This window comes from Zingiber officinale, chromosome 5A (genome assembly GCF_018446385.1).
Source record: "Zingiber officinale cultivar Zhangliang chromosome 5A, Zo_v1.1, whole genome shotgun sequence".
Classification (NCBI taxonomy): Eukaryota; Viridiplantae; Streptophyta; class Magnoliopsida; order Zingiberales; family Zingiberaceae; genus Zingiber; species Zingiber officinale.
This window is the reverse complement of record NC_055994.1, coordinates 3,998,773-4,012,176: the sequence shown is the minus strand read 5'-3', so window position 1 is coordinate 4,012,176 and position 13,404 is coordinate 3,998,773. Positions and strand designations below refer to the sequence as shown.

At 43.7% G+C, this 13,404-nt stretch overlaps 1 protein-coding gene across 1 annotated transcript; it reads right to left on the bottom strand.

Moving 5' to 3' along the window:
• Positions 1-3,715: 3,715 nt before the first annotated feature.
• LOC121979297 (probable inorganic phosphate transporter 1-8) lies at positions 3,716-6,197 on the bottom strand. The gene is made up of 3 exons (XM_042531277.1): positions 6,072-6,197; positions 4,993-5,632; positions 3,716-4,925 (listed from the first exon to the last, which is right to left on the bottom strand). Exons 2-3 carry the CDS (start codon positions 5,571-5,573, stop codon positions 3,893-3,895), a joined length of 1,614 nt encoding a protein of 537 aa, XP_042387211.1. The 5' UTR covers positions 5,574-5,632; positions 6,072-6,197; the 3' UTR covers positions 3,716-3,892.
• Positions 6,198-13,404: the final 7,207 nt, after the last annotated feature.

Below are 13,404 nucleotides of genomic sequence, written 5' to 3'. Positions count from 1 at the left end.
GAAAAGGAGCTGTTGTTTCATCATTTTCTTAAATTTGTATATATATTCACTGCTGAATATATTTGGAGGAAAAGATTGTTCCAAAATGAATATAATCAGTTATTTTAAGATGAAATTTACTTCATTCAAACTCTATCAAAGCTAGACTTGTTTCTATTGATACAAAGCATCTAATTATACTGAACCCTTTTTGACTAGGATAGATCAGTCTTTAAATTATACTGAACAATCTTGGGTAATTCATGGTATATCTTGGGAGGAAGTTTTGATGAAGCATGTGCAAACACATTCGCATCTAATTTGTCTTCTACATGTACCAGGTGGCTGTAGCCGGAGACTAGCAATTAGTAGATAGCTAGTGTGCTACAACTCGCTTCTACTTTCTCTAGGAAGATTGAGCAATCTGCACATGCCTACCCGTCTACTTCTCTCTTTCTTAAAGCAAAGAAATTTGATATGGCCAATAATGTAGGCCCGGGAGTTAAGGTCATAGCGAAAAAAGCCGATTGATATGATGGTTAAGGTCGGGAAGAATTTAATAATTAAGGATAATTAGGTTACCCGAGTTCCTCCCATGAATATGGGAGGAGGTCGACTGGCTGACTCTAAGTAGATGAATATTTTATTCAATTGGGCACCTCCTATGATCGAATCCCGAGTCTTTTTGGTTTGATGGGATCCAGAGTCTCATTGGTTTGATCGAGCCATCTATAACTATTTTTTGATCAGACTCTTTGTCCGATCGAAGGTCGAGTCCTCAGCAATTGGGGGTAATCACGATATCTAAATTTCTCCCAACATTTTATCCGAACCTATTACTCGACCAGACTCCTCATCCGATCAAAGGTTGAGTCCTTAAATTGTCTAACCTTCCGCAGCCAACCAGACCCGTTACAAAATGACTCCCAATAGGATAACGGAAGGGACTTGATGGGTCCATCGTTGGAGTGTACCAATGGCCCAACAACTCTCTTTTTGTCGTCTTACGTAACCGCTGTCAGAAAATCATTAGAATATTTCATGTATGATTTGTACAGCGGAAGTTTCTATCCTGTAGGTGCAAAGGTTGTGGGTATAATTTAGGAAAAACTGAAGTGTGTTAGATTAGTTGGTCACATTTTAGAAATGTATTGGTATTCGTATAGAGAGAAAATAAGATTATATAAAGGATCTCTATCTATAAATGTAGGTACATTTCACTATTAGAATTTATTGTTCATAGTCATGGTCCTTCCTTCATTTCTTTAGTTTCCTGTTTATCTTAAACATCGGAGTACTTACGTCAGAACCTCTTCTTGACTCAGTAGTTATCATTTTCTTCCTCCTTCATAACTTTTTGACACACAAGCTCACTTGTATTACTAGGTCCCTCTTCCCTGGAGTCTTTCTACGATCAACCTCGAAGCTACCTGTTTAGCACATCACCTCCCCCGATTTAATACAGGATCAGAATTATTCTTAATGTTTCTTCTTCATTCTTAAACTTCAAACTTCAGTTATTATTATTGTCAAATGTTGTGTAAAAGCTAATTTCTTCAGCATTGATGCTTCTCGAGTGATTCTTTCTTCTTTTGCAAATGCTTTTGCTGTGGACAATTTAAATAGAAACTCTTTTCTCCTCCAATCTCTTTCCACTTCTCTCTCTGACGTAGCAAACATAGTTGTCAGCATTTTTGTCTTGACAACTTTCTTTCACAAGTCATCAATGACAGTCAATGTTTGAACAGTAGAATTATTTGGATGTGCTTATATAATTCACACTAATAGATATAGAAGAATCTTCAAAAATGCCTTTTAATGTTTACTAGTTTTTAAATTTTAAGACTTTATAATAACATTGTTTCTTTTGAAACTCTATGACATTCTCATAATGAATAATTATGCACTTGATCATCGATGCAGTCCAAATCCTTTTCCCTCTCTTGTAACTTAAGTTTTTTTACTACTCTTGTCTATCCAAACAGAGCTTTCGATTTTGCAGGAAAGTTCAAATTAATTAAGCTCTATCTTCCAAAATGCTTCGATCAGGTCTCTCATTTTTTTTAAATTTAAAAAATAGCATTCATTTTGTTTTCTTTTCAAACGAACTAGATATTATACACCTTTTTAAAGAAGAAGTAACCTAAGCATTTAAAGCGTATAAGATGAGCAATTTTATGACTTGTTAATTCAGCTAACAAAAATTCAATTCTAACATGTTTTCTTAAACCTAGTTTACAGTTTTACATTTTAAAATTTAGTATAACCATAACAAAGTAAGCTAATTAATATTCAATCTAAGACTTCTTCCAAACTATGAGGTAATACAGGTCGAGATCTGTCGACGATAATTGGGTTAGTCAAATCAATCGAATGGGTCTAACTAGGTGTTCTATACAAAATGATCATCTTCACTTTTATTTTGGCCCTTTAAATAACATCAGTTGATTATACTCCTTTAGTCTCCATTAGTAGATATCAAATTATTTTGTCCCTTTATTTTGTCTACTAATGCTGAAATTTTTGACACACAACAACTGCAACAGACATGATACCAAACTTTTTATTTTGAGTTTGATTAGTTCACATATATACCTAACTTATAGTAAGTTTCATATGCTACCAAGTCAAAGCTAGCACATATAGTTTTAGGCATCAACACAATAAAGGTGGCCCTTAAGCATGATTTATTAAGGTTTCTATCACGTTTGTCATGCAACACTGTTAACTTTGACTGAAATCTTTTCACTTGTATTATCTAAACATGATAAACGCTTGTAACTTGCTTCCATACAGAATGCAAAAAGATATTTATAAAGAAATCTTTGGTTAAGAAGCTTTAGGAGGTTTGACTAAATTCATTCACATCAATTTCTTTATACAGACCCTTAAAATTTAAGATGAATTATTCAGTCTCTTAAATATAGACAATCAATTTTCATTATACATATATCAACTATCCTAAAATTTTTATTATCTTTATATTTTTTATTATTTTTTTTTCTATCTTCTATTTTTTATTTTTTTTTCTCCTTATGTAGTATTTACTTTTTATTACCCAATTCAATCTCTTTATTTTTTCCTCTCCCAAATTAAATAATATTTTAATATTTAAGAAATAGATTTTATTTCCTAAATTTAGCAAAATACTATCCATGAAATCTAAATTTAGAAAATAAATATGGTAGCTAGGACTGTAAATGAACCTATCCGAGATTTAAGACGTTCAAACTTATTTGATAAAGTAATTTAGCCAAGTCGAGTTTAAAAAAAATCAAGCTTTTAAAATGATGGTTCAAACTTGACTTGGTTTATTTTTTATAACTTGATCTTATTTGAAACTTGACTTGAGTTTCACTCGTTTAAATATTATCGAGCTCTCAATTCAAACTTGTCTGAACTTACCTTGAACTTGGTTCAAATTTGATTCATTTAGATATTATTAAACTCTCAATTTAAGATTATTTGATTGTTTAAAATTTTTATTTATTTGATTGATTATTAAATTTGATAATTAAAATTTATTTAATATAATGATAAGAATTTTTATTAATAAACATGAGTCATAAATATTAATGAATTAAATACATATATATTTAAATTTATTTCATTAGTTTAACGAAATATTAAAATTTATTTATTTAATTAATGTTATGTATATTGAATCTTACCCATGCCTACAGACACTTATTTACCCCTTCTTAAATTTAAGATATCAACCTCACAAGATAACTCGTTCAACAAAGGTAAACAAAATATCATGTAATGCAAAAAGAGTAGTGTTTATTCATTTTATCACACTGCTGTCTGGGATAGGCTACCAAGTTTTAGTTGCTTTATCGAGGAACACCTTCACCGAGTACGACAGAAGGAAGAGACTAAAACTGTCGTGTTTCACAAAATGACAAAAATCCTAAACTGGGATTGTTTTGCTGGGAGCTGCGGCGGCTTCCGTCTCCTGCTCGCCCTCGTTCTCGCCGGACATTTCCTCCAGAGACTTCCCCTTCGACTCCGGCACCAAGAAAGTGAAGAGGAGGCCCAGTAGGTTGCAGACGGCCAGCACGAAGAGCGCGTTCCGGACGCCGATGCCGGCCGGATAGCCCTTGTCGCGCTTCGCCGGGTCCCTGCTCTGCGCCGCGTACTGGAACCCGAACGCCCCCACAATGGCCCCGGCCTTCCCCGCCGCCGCCGAGATGCCGTGGCAGGTCGACCGCAGACGCGCCGGGAAGATCTCCGCAGGCACGATGAACGTCGTGCTGTTCGGCCCGAAGTTGGCGAAGAAGAAGGTCAAGGCGTACATGAGGACGAAGCCGATGTGGTTGCCCGGCGTGGTCCAGTGGTGGTAGGGCACGGCGAGGCAGAGCATGAAGACGGTCATGAAGAAGAAGCCCATGACCTGGATGGTGAACCGGCCGATGATGTCGATGAAGGCGACGGTGAACCAGTAGCCCGGCACGGTGCCGCAGAGCGCGATGAGGGTCTGGGCGCGGGCGATGCGGTAGACCTCCTCGATGGCGTTCATGGTGGCGGCCTTGGGGATCCAGTTGATGGCGCTGAAGATGTCCTTTTGGAACAGGTTCTGGCTGTAGAAGGCGATGTCGAGGAGGAACCACGTGGTGGTGGTGCCGAGGAGGTGCAGGCCGTGGCGCCGGGCGAACTCCCTCGAGAAGAGTCCGAAGTTATTCGCCTTCTTCGAGGTCAGTTGCTCCACCTTTTCCTGCTCCTCCACGATTTGCACCTGGAGGACCCTCGACATGTCGGCGGCCGCCTGCTTCGCGTTCCTCGCCACCAAGGCGGTGTACCGCGCCGTCTCCGGCATCTTCATCCGCCAATAGTAGGTCAGCACCGCCGGCGCAGCGCCGAGCATGAGAATGATTCGCCAGACGTAATCGGCTTCGGGCACGGTCGAGCCGGCGCGGTCCACCGCGTAAGGCGGCGCGTCGAACCTGTTCGATGGAATGCGCGTGAGGCGATATCAACTAATAATGGAGAACTATTGATCGAAGACGGAACCTGCTATTGAAACCGGCGGAGAATATGAGGGCGACGATGCCGCCGGTGATTATGCCGAAGCCCTGCATGGCAAAGACGGCGGCGATGAAGGCGCCGCGCGTCTTCTTGTTGGCGTACTCGGACATGATGGTGGCGGAGAGCGGGTAGTCTCCGCCGATACCAAAACCGAGCCAGAAGCGGAAGAAGCAGAGCGTGGCCATGACGCCCTTAGCGGTGTGGCCGAAGGAGAGGCCGGAAGCCACGGAGCAGATGACCATCAGCATGAGAGTCATGCCATACACCTTCTTGCGGCCCAACTTGTCGCCGAGCCAGCCGAAGAAGAGCTGGCCGGAGAGCGTGCCACAGAAGGCGACGCCGTTGACGGCGGCGGAGATGTTGGGCGGCAGCGTGCCCGGCTTTTCAGAGGTCGGGTCGAAGTAGTAGATGCGGCCGAGGAGCTTGGTGACGAGGGAGATGCAGAAGAGATCGTAGGCGTCGGTGAAGAAGCCCATGCCGGCGACGATGATGGCGGTGAAGTGGTACCACTGCGTCTTCGCCGCGTCCAGCGCGTGCAGCACTTGCAGGTTGTCTCCTCCTGCCATTGCTCTGCTCTGCTCTGCTCTGCTTCTTCCTCAGTTAATCCTTCCTTCTCAACGCACAACTGCACATGATTAGCAGCGGCAGTCTTAGCACATACAGAACACGACGCAGAACAACTCTCTTTACATCCTTCAGAGCCAATCTAATTTCAGAACGTACACAATATCTTCACTGGAAATCTCATAAAAACAGAGAACCATGAACTCAAAAGAACAGAAAAGAAAAAAGAGAAAAAAAAAGTTGAATCCAAACCAGATGATTCCCAAAAGGAATATACTAACCAATCAAAAAAGCATACATCCGGAAAGAAGTGGGTCATGAGAACATACAAAAAGGACACAACAAAACCAAAGTGAAATATGAGCAACAGGAACAAGGGAGATGAAGTGAAGTCAACCAAAAAACCAGATAACCATGAAATTAAGCTTGAAGAGAAAGCTTAGATCTCATCAAGAAAGTGCAGAGTTGGAGGAAACTACTGAAGTGTGATACGTGTGTACCTGGTCTTTGCTTCTTGGGATTGGGGAAGATGAAGGCGAAGAAGAAACGCAGAAGATGAGTAGATATGTGGGCTTTGACATGGGGAAGGGCGAGGCATTAAATAGGCGTTGGGAAATGCGCTGGAGAAGACGACGATCTATTAATTAACAATTAGGCAAGGAATAAGTTCCATTTTAACCCGAAAAATTAGCTCCACTTGACATGATGCTTTCCACTGTGCAACAAGTGGTCATCAAAGCCACTCTCTACGTCTCGTTCAACTCCATGGTTAATTTTGTTTTTTTTTTTTTGCCTTATTTTGTTCACACCATCAAAGCCGCCACTGTGCAATTGTGTTAGGAATATGGCAATGGAAATGTCTAGTTAAGCAATGAAATGACAAACAATGAATGAGGCAATAAGTGATGGTCCTTGAAACGAAGTCTTCCATCCCCATTTATTGTCCAACAAGACATGAACTTGCCTTTTCTGCGCACTGGATTGGCTGACCTTGAGTTCCTCTGACTCGCTATAATGCTTTTCTTGTACTGTATTTGTGTGCCCAAGTGTCATATTGAAGAGTCACAGGAATTTCATCACTACGATCCTATTTGAAATATGAGTAAGATGAAAATTAGATAAGTTAGTTGTTAGTTTTGATGGAAGGACGATTGAAATATCTTCCTCATACGTGTCTTCGAAAATGGACTCTCATATGATATTGATAGACGATGATAATTGAGCCAATCAGACAAGTACTCGAGTGTTAAAGGTCATAAATCAAGAAAAAAATTTCCGGAGCAGATTTTTCGATGCTCAGGTCAAATACTTTTTCCTCAGAGAATCGTGCACGAACGAGAGAGAAAATAGAAGACAAGAGTGAATGTGCGAGAGAGCGTACCTACATGAGGGAGAGGACCTCCCTTTTTATATGATAGTGCGTACATTCTAGAACTTGACTGATATCAGAGAATGTCGGGTGTCAGGACTTGTCGGTTGATGTGGGACACGTGACATCCTCCTGTAGACTGAAAGAAGGTTCCATTCGTAGGTGACTACAGACCATTGAAATATTCCCTGACACTTAGCAATTATTCTCTGACAGACGATTCGCTGACCTTGTTGTCATGTAGCGCCTTCTGTCTCGACCGAGCATGAATAGGGCAGCTCGGGATGATCGGTCGGATATAACACCTGGCCTAAACCTTGAGGAGCCGAGAGCCGTGGAGAGATCATCCAAGAGCTGACTGGGAGTTCGCTGACCGGGAGTTTAGCTTACTAAGAGCACTAGGCCTAAGTACAACCAGGTCGTGAGAGCCTAACCTGTCAAATCCAGGTAAGGTATCACCCTGACTGTCTACCCAGATGTCTCAGATATAGAGTTTCGGTCTGTGAGAACCCGACCGGGAATCAGGTTGCTGACGTCGTCACCCGGTCTTACTTCCTCTTTCCATTCCTGTTGACTGCCTCGTCCCTTTGGCTTTTGACTGCCACACCCCCTTGACTTCTAACTGCCACGTCCCCCTGACTTCTGACTGCCACGTCTCCTTGACTTCTAATCGCCACGCCCCCTTGACTTCTACTACCCAACCTTATTGAACCCCACTGTTATGCACCGTATCACAAACCTCCCCCCAAATCTAGTCGAAGGAGGGTCAAGTCCAACTGACTAGACTCATGCTCTGATTTACTTGTTCCACTATAACGTCTTTAAATGTTGCTCCTTTCCCTAGATCCTCGTATACATAAGCTGTTTAATTACCCAATCCACCTCAGAAGAATGACCTCACCAACCGTTCGAAGCCGACTCTTCACATCTCTCTCTTTAAAAAGGACCGAGCCCCCCCCCCCCTCACACACCATTGTACTTTTCTTGCTGACTTCTTCTAACCATGGCCTCGACCTCTGAGTCTGACGAGGTGTCACTCCTGCGCCAAATAGCTAGCCCATCTGACTCAGCTACTTATCCAAAAGGATACTGCTTTAGCCAAGATGACACGTGTTAGAGATTTTCAATCTTCTCTTTGTCGAGATATTAAGAAACTTTGGTTAGCCGCTAAGTCTCGGAGTCGGGCTGAAGTAGCACTAAAGAAAAAAGCTTATGCAGATCTGGAGAGCCATGCCCAATTCCTGCTCTATCTAAAAGAGAAATATGCTGCTTCCATAACTCTTCTTCAGGAAGAGAACCGGCTTAAAGATGAAAGTATTGCTCAGTAGCGTTGCGTTATTCAATTCACTAAGGCAGAGTTGGTTCAGGCGCAATCTTACTCGGGGTAGGCAGGTCCTGCGGAACACCCTTGCTTGAGGTGTCGATCAGCCACTGGTATTGAAAAGGACCTCTGATTACTTAGATGCCCCCAGTGGGGAAATGGGATTTCGAGAAATGTTTCCTGTACTTCATTAAATAAATGCGAATCTGGTTGGGCTCCAATCTTTGTTTCTTTTTCCTTTTTTCCCTTGCACTTCTTTGCTTGCTAATAACCCATTCGGGGATAAGAGTGCAAAAATTGACCCATGAGTTATTGAGCGTGGTAGTTTGCTTGTTTATAGCACACGCTAAGATGCGAGGCTGAGAGTTTGAAATCCTGCCCGAAGGATCATTGGTCGTGAGAGAAGACTCACTTTTAACTCGTACTGGGACGAGAGTCTGGAGTCGTGAGAGCGAGCTCACTTATAGCTCGTGCTGAGGCAAGAGTCTGGAGGCGTGAAAGTATGCTCACTTATAATTCGCGCGGGGGCGAAAGTCTAGAGGCGTGAGAGCAAGCTCACTTATAACTCGCGCCGAGGCGAGAGTTTGGAATCCCGACCGTGAGGTCGTTGGTCGTGAGAGCATGCTCATTTATAACTCACACTGGGACGAGAGTCTGAAGGCGTGAGAGCATGCTCACTTATAACTCATGCTGGGGTGAGAGCCTGGAATCCTGACTGCGAGGTCGTTGGTCGTGAGAGCATGCTCACTTATAACTTACACTCGGGCGAGAGTCTAGAGTCCCGATCGAGAAACTGACTAGGAAGCAATTAGAGGGCTTGCCCAAAACTTGATCTGGAGACCTGACCAGGAATGGATATGGAGGTCTATCCAGGAATGGATCTGGAGATCCGTCCAGGAATGGATCTGGAGACCTAACTAGGGATTTCTCTGGAGACCTGACAAGGGATGGATCTGGAGGTCTGACCAGGCATGAATCTGGAGACCTGACCAGGGATGAATCTGGAGGTTTGACCAGGCAGTGATTCAGATGAGCAACATCTGTGTCTTGAAGGGGTCGTGCTCGAGGACTTAGCTTAATGCTCCTGCGATCACAAAGTGTAATTCATAAGGCATTAGTAAAATTTAAACCTTACTCTGATTTCGAGGAGATATAAAGATGCCGAATTTAGAGCGACACTTCTCGCCGCCTTCTTCTTCGTTTCCCGAGGCAACTGCATGGAATTTTCAGTTTCCAAGGCATGATCTTCACAAGGTAAGTCATTCTTGTTCGCATATTCCCCTCCATGATTTTCCTGTCACTTCCATTATAAATGCCCCTTCCTCGGGAGATGACATGTACCCCACTAACTTAACTCATCATAATGTATGACACACGTTTTTTGCACGTGACCCCAAATAGCTTCTGCTTCTCGATCTGACAATTGACGTGTGCTAGGCCATTTCAGTTGTCTAGCTCACTTTCCGATGCTTCTTAAAGGTTTTGATTTAAAAACCCTAAAGGCTGTCTGCCGTCGTTCCTTATCACTTCAACTTCCTTCGAGTTTCCTTTTCCTTCTGGCTTTCGCTTGCTCGCCTCCTTCGTGCATTTTCTTTGTCCTCCGTAAGTACTCTTCCTTCTTCCTCTCTCACTCCTTTTGATCTTGTAGTGGCCGGTGAGATGGAGGTGCCCTGTTATGCATATTTTTGCTTTGACATACATAATAGTGATCTTAAGGCAATTCGGTCGAGTTTGGAACTTTCTGAGGCCTACAAGCTCCGCCCCCCAGGGTCGGATGACCATCCTTTCTCCCCTCATGTTGGTTTTGTGACCTTTTTTAAGGACAAGCTCCTTGGCGGTCTTCGCTTTTCTATCCATCCGTTCTTCTCCTCTTTGAGCAGGTATTTTGGTGTTTCATTGTCCCAATTCGCCCCCAACGCCTTCCGCACCATGTGCGGAATGGTGATCCTTTGTCGCCTATATCGAATGCCCCTGACCCCATAACTTTTTCACCATTTTTATACCCTCAAACGCTCGGAGTCGGGTGTTTTCATGGTATAGTCTAGGGTCGGGTACAAGTATTTTGACGAGATGCCTTCTTCCAATAAATATTGGAATTCTAGATTTGTTATGTCCAATTACCCGAGCCAGCATCCTGGCCAGCTAAGTGGTGCTATACTCTTCTCACTCCCTTTGAGCTACGCGATCATCAACATCAGCCACCCTACCACACAACATCCGAAAAGTTGGAGGGCGTGCAACTGTAGCTCCCTTTTCTGTTGCGAGAGAGCATGTTATACACTTTTGGGCTCAACCCCATCCGGATGCCTTTGGGCGCTCCTTTTGGTAAGATCCAATACCCCCACTTCTTGGTCTTCGCTAACTGAGGTATTTTCTTTGTGTTTTGCAAAAGCAGCCATGTTTCGTGCCTACGTCATTGACTCTTCCAAGCTGCCCAGCGATATTCTGAAGAAACTGGGCCCAGAGATCTGGAGGAACATGAGGCTCCTTATGACCCACAGGCCAGCGCCTCCGCGAAGACCTCTTCTCAACCATCCCGGGACCCCGAGATCCTTAGAATCGAAGCGACCGCGGAGGAGAGGGCCCCCTCTCCTCCTTCAGAGAAGCGTCTGCGACTCTAGTACAAAAGGAAACGAGTCATCCCATCAGTTCAATCTTCTCCATCTAACCCTCCTCTTTCCTCTAAGGCCAAGGCGAAAACCCCTGCTCGGGTGACTCCTTCTCCAATAACAGAGGTTGTGCCTTCTCTTGTCCCCATTTTGGTCCCGGATCAAACCATCTCCTGGGCGAGAGACCATCTCGATGATTCTGCGACCTCGTCTCTATTGGTTAGTCCTAGGAAAATTGTATCGGTTCCACTGTACAAAATTTTTTTGTACAAGTGTCGAACCTTTCCTTAAATAACCTATTGTGTTCTTTAGAAGTTAAATTAGGAATCGCAGACGGAACTTAACATCATTGATTCCAAATTTAACTTATCTATTCTCAATGGTTTAAATTTAAATCGCAAGCGGAACTTAACACTATTGATTCAAATTCACCTATGTTATTAATTCTATTAAATATTAATTTACAAAATTGACTTCCAGGACTGCATGGCGAGACACATGACCTTCTTGGATATGAGAGCAACCACCACCGCCTAGACAAAGCCTTTTAAGGAAAGCTAATATTTAATTTCCTTAAATAACTCTAGGTTAACCAAAAAGAACAATCGAATCACAAATTCGAAAAATAAAACAAAAGAAACACAAATTCGAAACAAATCTGAAAAGCTCTAGAATCATATGTCTCTTGTGTTTGGTATTTCCAAAAATAACTATACAAAGAAAATTAGTATGATGCGGAAAATAATTACTACTTATACCTTTCTTTGTAAGCAAATAACCTCTTGATCTTCTACCGTATTCCTCTTCTAACCTCGAACGTTGTGTGGGCAACGATCTTCCGAGATGAGAACCACCAATCACCTTCTTCTTCCTTCTAGGTATCGGCCACCAAGAGTCCTTCATGATGGATAGGTTCAGCTACCACCAATGCTCCAAGGGATGCTAGAGACTAGGCTTCCTTTCTCTCCAGCTTCCTCTCCTTGCTTGATCCGGCCACCAAGAGAACTCCACCAATGAAGAAGTTTCGGCCACAATAAGGAGAGGAGAGAAAAAGAGGGGGTCGGCCACACCACCAAGGAAGAGAGGGAGGAAGAAAAAAAAATAGAGTCGTTAGCCATGAAGACACCTCTACCCCCTCTTTTATAATCCTTGGTCTTGGCAGATAAGGAAATTTAAATAAAAAATTTCCTTAATTCTTTTTCCATGAAAAGGAAAATTTATTTAATTAAAAATAATTTCCTCTTTTCACATTACATGATCGGCCATATCTATAAGCTATAAACAAAGAGAGTTTTAATTATAATAAGAATTAAAACTTCCTAATTTGTCTCCGGAAATTTATAAAAAATTTCTCCAATAATTTTTCCCTTCGTGGTGGTTTATAAAAAGGAAATTTATAAATTAAAATCTTTCTTTTAAACATGTGGATGATTTCTGATCCGGTGGTAAGAGCCCGCGACCCCCTAACGAGGGGTCAACGCTACGTGGAGGTCAAAAGGCCAGGTGGTCCGTCGAAAGAGGGTGAGCCGACCGGACGCATGAAAAAAGGAAAGGCCGAGCGGCCTGTGGGGTTCCGACGCTCAATGAAATAGTAAATAATGACCGAGCGGAAGGCCTAAGAGAAGGCAGGACATAATGGGCGCTCCGGCCGGCCGGCGCAGGGAATTAAAGCCGTCCGGACGACGCTCTTCGCGTCGGCCGTCCGGACGACGCTCTTCGCGTCGGCCGTCCGGACGGACATCCCGGCCGGGCGGTGGATGAAGGATAGGAACATCTTCTGACAGCCGCCAAGTCCTACGGCTAGGCCATACTCTAAGTCTGACAACAAGGTGTTCTGTTATCCTATCGAAGACGTGATTGGACTGTAGCAGTATGGTGTCAGGTAAGCTCTCTGACAGGTACATACCGAGGTATGGGCTGCGAACACGTATGCGCCTCGGTGGACGTGCATTAGTTCTTTCACCGCTCTATATAAAGAGCCTCTTACTTCGCCGGAGGTACGCACTCTACAAGATTTGGAGCCACCTTTTGCTGTCCGCTTACCTGACTTGAGCGTCGGAGGGTCGCTGCCGGGAACCCCTTCTCGGCCCAACTTCTGTGCAGGTTCGCCGGAGATTCGTGCGACCAGACGGAGGCCTACACCCTCGACTAGGAGTGCGCCACGTGCCCAACGTCCTTTGGTTCAGCGATTCAGACAGGATCAATTTGGCGCCGTCTGTGGGAACGCTCCTGCATCCGATCGGCAGCCATGGACGAGGCTGGACGACAACACGTGGTGACACTCTCGAACGAGGAACTCGACGCTCTGATCGAGATAAGGGCCGCCAAGCTTGTGGAGCAAAAACAGAAAGCAACAGCCGAGCGGCCAGAGAAGCAAGCAACGTCAACGTCTGGTGGTCGAGCGGAAACACCACCGGCTACCGTTCTATTCCGTCGGGCCCTATTCCGGACGCCTCCTGATGCTGTAGCAGTGAATCGCAATCGGGGATCTTCGTCAGATGAAATACCAATACGGGACAACAGAAAAGGCAAGG

Excerpts from the sequence above, each read along its gene's own strand:
- LOC121979297 (XM_042531277.1), bottom strand. The coding sequence starts at position 5,573 with ATGGCAGGAGGAGACAACCTGCAAGTGCTGCACGCGCTGGACGCGGCG. Across the intron at positions 4,926-4,992 it reads TCCGCCGGTTTCAATAGCAG|GTTCGACGCGCCGCCTTACG; the intron begins GTTCCGTCTTCG and ends TCCATCGAACAG.